This window comes from Aethalodelphis obliquidens, unplaced genomic scaffold (genome assembly GCF_003676395.1).
Source record: "Aethalodelphis obliquidens isolate GAN/ISIS:26980383/991018 unplaced genomic scaffold, ASM367639v1 scaffold48, whole genome shotgun sequence".
In the NCBI taxonomy this organism is placed as follows: Eukaryota; Metazoa; Chordata; class Mammalia; order Artiodactyla; family Delphinidae; genus Aethalodelphis; species Aethalodelphis obliquidens.
In genome coordinates this window covers 4219852-4225851 of record NW_020837992.1, presented here as the reverse complement: position 1 = coordinate 4225851, position 6000 = coordinate 4219852, and the positions used below count along the sequence as shown (strand labels likewise).

General features: G+C 37.4%; 1 protein-coding gene across 1 annotated transcript in view; it reads right to left on the bottom strand.

The window, feature by feature from the left end:
• The window catches only part of LOC113607474 (complement receptor type 1), a 106434-nt gene that overhangs the window by 39020 nt on the left and 61414 nt on the right, over nt 1-6000 (bottom strand). The window contains exons 13-16 of the mRNA XM_027082866.1: nt 3891-4289; nt 2219-2395; nt 2030-2132; nt 509-594 (exon numbers count right to left, since the gene is read on the bottom strand). Of these exons, the coding sequence (XP_026938667.1) occupies nt 509-594; nt 2030-2132; nt 2219-2395; nt 3891-4289 (765 nt within the window). The remainder of the gene's footprint in view (nt 1-508; nt 595-2029; nt 2133-2218; nt 2396-3890; nt 4290-6000) is intronic.

The following is a 6000-nucleotide window of genomic DNA, read 5'->3' as shown; positions in this document are numbered from 1 at the left end:
CCTTTCTCCCTGCACAAGAATATAAACAACATTGGAGCAGGGACCTAGGCTGTCTTGTTTACAGGCATATTCCTAGTATCTAGAAGACTGGTTGGCACATAGTAGTTACTCAAAAAAAAATCTGTTGAAAGAATGTGTATATGATGGATTGATGATTGAAGAAAGGATAAAAAAAGCTGAAGTGTGACTATCATTTTTGAGAAGGAAAAAGGGAACATTTGACAAAGCTTCAGGCCATAAATTTCTCCCCATCTGTGAAGCATTTCTTCCCATTTATAGCACACAGTACGTTTATAAATATTTATAGAATGACACACAAAGCCCATGATGTTCAGGTTTATTTCCCCAAAAAACATTCTTTGTAACTATTTCAACAATAAATATTTGTATCAAAAACAAAATAAACAGAGGGACAGACATTAGATAATTTCATATGGTAAAATGCAACAAGAAAATGAAAAAAACAAGGAGAAAGATGCAGACCTGAACAGATATTCTTTCTACTTACGTTCACACACGGGAACACTGTTATTCCAAAGGCTTTTCATTCCAACCAAGATACAGTAACTGGCTGAGCTTCCCTTTAACTGGAACCTAAGGAACAAAAAGCAGTAGTGACTGGATGAGCACACCATTTCTCTCTTCCATCCACTGACAGATCTCAGCTACTTCCCTTCTGCTAAAACACAATTTAATGCCTAAGTTAAATCCCAAATGAAAGAAAAAGCTCAGCCCATTTTGTTTCTCAGCTGATAGAGGCTCAGAAACCAAAACATTTTAAAAAATTGCTGCTTCCAATGAGGACAAAGCAATGACACCTGTCAAAGCTCAGTAATCAGACTTGCCTGAACTAAAGAAGGTACAAAAAACATAGACAGGCATTTCCTTAGTCTGGTCCTGGACCTTCAGGAGACCATCTTACCCTGACTGCTCTCTAACAAGACCCCATTTGTCATTAGGAGAAACTTTGTCCTCTAATGCAAAGCGTGGCATTTTCCTCTTTCAGTAATCCAGGAGGAAAACAACTCCTGATTTAAGCAAATCAGAGAACATGAGGAAAGATATCAGAGACTGTTCCTTTTGCCAATACATTTGGAATGTTCCTGAATGAGACTTCTGACATATCTGGATTACTGAAGAGTAAAGCCAAATTATCTAGGAAAAATAAGAAACAGTGAGGAGACAGGATTCCTTGGAGTACAATCATCCTAAAACATCTGGTTTATTGTCAGACCAGTGGCTCCTGAATTGCCTCTGGGCCTCTATTGGGTGACTGGTAATTGATGCTTGTCAAGAGTCCTTGGAATATACTGAGAACAACTGCTCTATTGTCCATGCTTTTTACCTGCCAATGGTGTTGGAACATAACATCAAGATCATTGAGATTCACACAAAGAGTTAATGATGTTACTTGAAATATGAACAGCAGTCTTCATGCTCTTTCAACACAGCCTAATACTAATTAGATGATATGTAATTATTACAGATTAAAAATACTTCTGCTTACTCTTTTGTTCCTATTCCAAATGCCACTAATGATTGGTTAAAAAATTTCCTGACACAATCCTTGCATGTCATCTGTCTTATAAATAACTTTCTTTCATATATATGTGTGTGTATATATATATATATATATATACACACACATATATGAGTATATATATATATATATATATATATACATATACATATATATATATCGAACTTAACCTCTGGAATATGTATCTCTTCATGCCTACAAATTACTATTTATCCATTTTATCCAAACACTTAATGTTCCACCTAAATATTCAAGTTCTGTTGTTATGTTTCTGCTGTTCAGTATATTTACCACTTTTCCTTTTTAAGCATCTGTTCATGGTCCATCTGGTTCTTACCATACTTCCCAATCACTGTTTGAGATATTAGTCTCTTTTAGTACTTTTTCTCCATTAGTCAGCCTCCTGTTTGGATAAAACCCATTGCCCAGGGCATCAGCATATCAGCATCTGGCAGTGTGGCCCTGGTCTCTTTTCCAGTTCACACTCACCCCTCATCACAAATGAAGGACACTTTTGCCCCAAGGTGGAAATTAAGTGGAAAGAGCACATGTCCATTAGGAAGTTGGTCCAGGAAGTCAGCACATGATTTCACTAGAAAAAAAAAAAAAAAACAAGAGTAAGACAGCCAAGTAAGGGACAAAGAGATTGATCTGCAAACCAGAAGAAAGTATAGGCACCTGCACATCTGGGAGCTTCCGGGCTCCAGTCTCCCTGGGGCGTACAGTGCAGAGAAGCAGCCCCACTGAGATCATAGCCAGGCTCACAGCTGTAGAACACTTCCTGCCCAGAGGAAAAGTTGTTCTTATGGCTTGGAGTGTGTTTACCATGCAGGACTTCTGGAGGTGGCTGACATACTGGGTAAAGAACAGTAAAGTACCTGTCAGTTATAGGGAAATACCTTTTGCTAAATTCTAACCCTTCCAAGGGGTACAGGTATAACAAAGGAAGTCAAATGATACTCCAATCCCCTTGTTTTACTAATGTGGAAGTTCTGGATAGGGAAGAGAAGTAGCCAAAAACCTCACAGCTAGTACAAGGTAGAGAATTAGAACCCAGTCCTTCCCAGCACAAGTTCTAAAATACATTCATTAGTCCACCAGGCATGCTGTCTCTTCTTCCACTGCTGGCTCTCTAGTATAGAGTCACTAGTACTGGTGGGCTACCCAACTCACATATTTGCTAGAAAGGCAATACAATTTACAGCCTCATCTTTCAGGTAATGAGAAGGTTACCTGAGCCTGAATCTTAACAGATTTCCCCTTATCTCTTTTTTTCACACTTCTATGATCAAAGTGTAGTAATTACCCATACTGTATCTGTTTGTCCTCCCAGCTGCCCTCTCATTGGTTGTACAAGGCTGATATGGGTTGGTGGAAAAACTGTAAGCTCCCTCTCTGTCCCTAGTATCAACCACAATATTTACCAATCCACTTCTACAGTCCTTCTTATGCCAGCTATTGTGGCATAAGAAGACAAGACCAGCCATTGAGAACAAAATCCCATAAATAAGCCAGTCCTTGTAATGACAGGACACATTTCTTAGAGAATATTCAACTCAAGGTGTGGCTGCCTCCATTCACAGTCCTTTTGGTATGTGCTAGGGGCATTAGAACTCATTTGAACTTCAACTTAACCTGTACCTAATTAAAGATGAATGAAAAATCTGTTTGGCTTTGAGCAAGTTACTTGCACTTTCAATTTCAGATTTCTAATGATAAAATGTAGGAGGTGGACCAAAACAAACTCTAAAGTCTTTGCCACTATTCTGAGGCTATGATATCTTTCTTCATAAGCCAGTTTCTTTCTGTGATAAATGCTGATAAAAGTAGAATTCTATAAAGCAAAGTTCTGTCAAGAACCAGAGCATTCAACTTTAGGGGCTGACACACTGCATTCTATTCCTGGATATGCCACTTAGTAGCACATAATTTAGACAACTTATTTAACCTCTGAAAGACCAAGCTAACTTCACTGTCCTATGGATATAAGGATAGCACTATTTCAAAGGAGTGTTGCAAAGAGTAAACAAGATTATTACACAGCTGACCAGAAAGTCCATATCATTCTTGAATACAACTGAGAGATATTGGAACTGGTACTTTGCCTTGAGAATTCCTCAATATGAGAGTCCCAAATGTCTCCTTCCTTGAATAATTAAACTCTTGCTTCTCAAAATGAAGGCACTTACACACAAGTGCAAACACACATTTTATTAATTTTGTGCTTCCTTGCCCCAAATTTACTCACACTGCTCACCACACATCCTCCCCCGAGAACCGACACTAACCTCCTGATCCTCCTACAACTCACGTCATTTGTAGGCCCCTTCAAAGCCTCAGTCAGACTCACCCCTGGAGCAGCTGGGCAACTCCGGCCCCCACTTGTTTTGGGCCTGGCATTCAACAGTGGAGGGTCCTTTCATGGCAAAGCCGGGCTGACACCTAAACCTCACGCTTTCACGTAAAGAAAATAAGCTTTTGTTCTCAGACATCCTTATTCCATTTTCAATGACTGGAGGCGTGCATTTATTAGGTGCAATGCACTGAGGGGGAGGGCCACTCCAGATGCCAACTTGATTGTCTTCACTGGTGCAATATATTGACGGCTCACCCACGAGGTCAAACAGCTTCTGCCTTCTCTCTCCAAGATTGCAGCGATAGGTCACCACTGTTCCGTATTGAAAGTATTCTCTGTCGGTGCTAATGAAATCTCCATTGGCGATGGCCGGGGGTGGCCCACAAGGAATGCCTGGGAAAAGGGACAGCAAGTTAAAACCTCAGTTTCTTAAAGTTATATCCAATTATGAATTTGGGTAACCAGTTTAAAAAATGATCAAAATGTCACTATTCAGAACACTTCTGCTCTTGTCTAATATTTGCTAATGTACAGACATGTTTTTACACAATCGCAGATTAGATAGCCACAATATTATGACCTCTGCTCTTCGCAATTAATGCTATTTCAATAAATGTATCCATATATTATTATAGTCCACATACTTCTCCTTTTAAGTGAGAAGTTATATGTTATTTAACTATTTTTAATTCAATTCTTTCTCTGTAGAGGGCATTTGGATTTATTCTATTGGTTATTAATATGGTATAGCATACAATATACTCTATCAAATAAATAAAACCCAAAAGCTCTGGTACAACTAATAAGAAATAAACACAAATACACAATATTACACACGACAAACATAACAATCACAGATTCAGAAGTAAAAAAATAACTGAATGTGTATCTACTCTATGCTAATAATCTTGAAAATGAGGATGTTAGAAACGAAAATGTATTTTGCCAATATTGACTCAAGAAACGGTAGCATATAGAAGAAGTGGGAAAAAATATATCAAAAACACTACTGCTAAAAAGGTATGAAGCACAGATAATCTTATCGACAAATTTAATCTAATATTCAAGTAACAGATAATTTCTAGGCACTTTAAATCATTCCAGAGCACATAAAATATTTCTATCATTTTTGGCATGAATATCAAAGTAGACACTTATTTATTTAATTTTGCTTAAGAAACTATTTAAGAAGATGCATATTTATTGTAGAAAATTTCTAAAATACAAATAAAAATCACCTTTAAGCCCATTATCTAGAAGGAATCACTATTAACTATTTAATGTGCAATCATTAATACACAAACACACATTTTTTTTTCTAAAATATCTTTGTCATCTAAGTAATATTTCAGAGTACAAACATACTAACTGATTCCATTTGAAAGTGTTCTCTCTCTTGTCAAATGCATTCCGGCATATTTTAAACTTTTTTTATTAGAACACATTCCATGTACCTTTATAAGATTATTATTTTGTAGATTATTTCCAGAACATTGTTTGGAAATATGCACAATATTTAGATTCTTTTGAATTTTTCACTATCATAAAATAATAATATAGGCAACATCTGTACATCAGTCCTCGCAGAAACCCACGGTGATTTTTTAAAGTCATGAACTGTAGAATTTCTGGATTAAAGGCTTGCGTACAGTTAAGGTTTTTGATACATACTGTGTACTGGCCTGTTAGAAAATTCATTACCACTTATCCTACTATCAGTTGAGTTGGAGAGTGTTGATTTCTTTTTTTTTTTTTAACATCTTTATTGGAGTATAATTGCTTTACATTGTTGTGTTAGTTGCTGCTGTATAACAAAGTGAATCAGCTATACGTATACATATATCCCCATATCCCCTCCCTATTGCATCTCCCTCCCTCCCTCCCTATCCCACCCCTCTAGCTGGTCACAAAGAACCGAGCTGATTTTTTTATATTATCACCAAACCCAGGGTTATATCTTTATGTTCTTTGTTAATTTGCAACTGCTCCTTTCTCTATGTGCCCTGAAGTGTAGAAAGTTCATATTCCAAACAACTCATGGGAAAGATGGCATGTCACTGTCCAGACAAAGAATAAGAGAGCAGGGAGGGCCCACCGCTTGAAC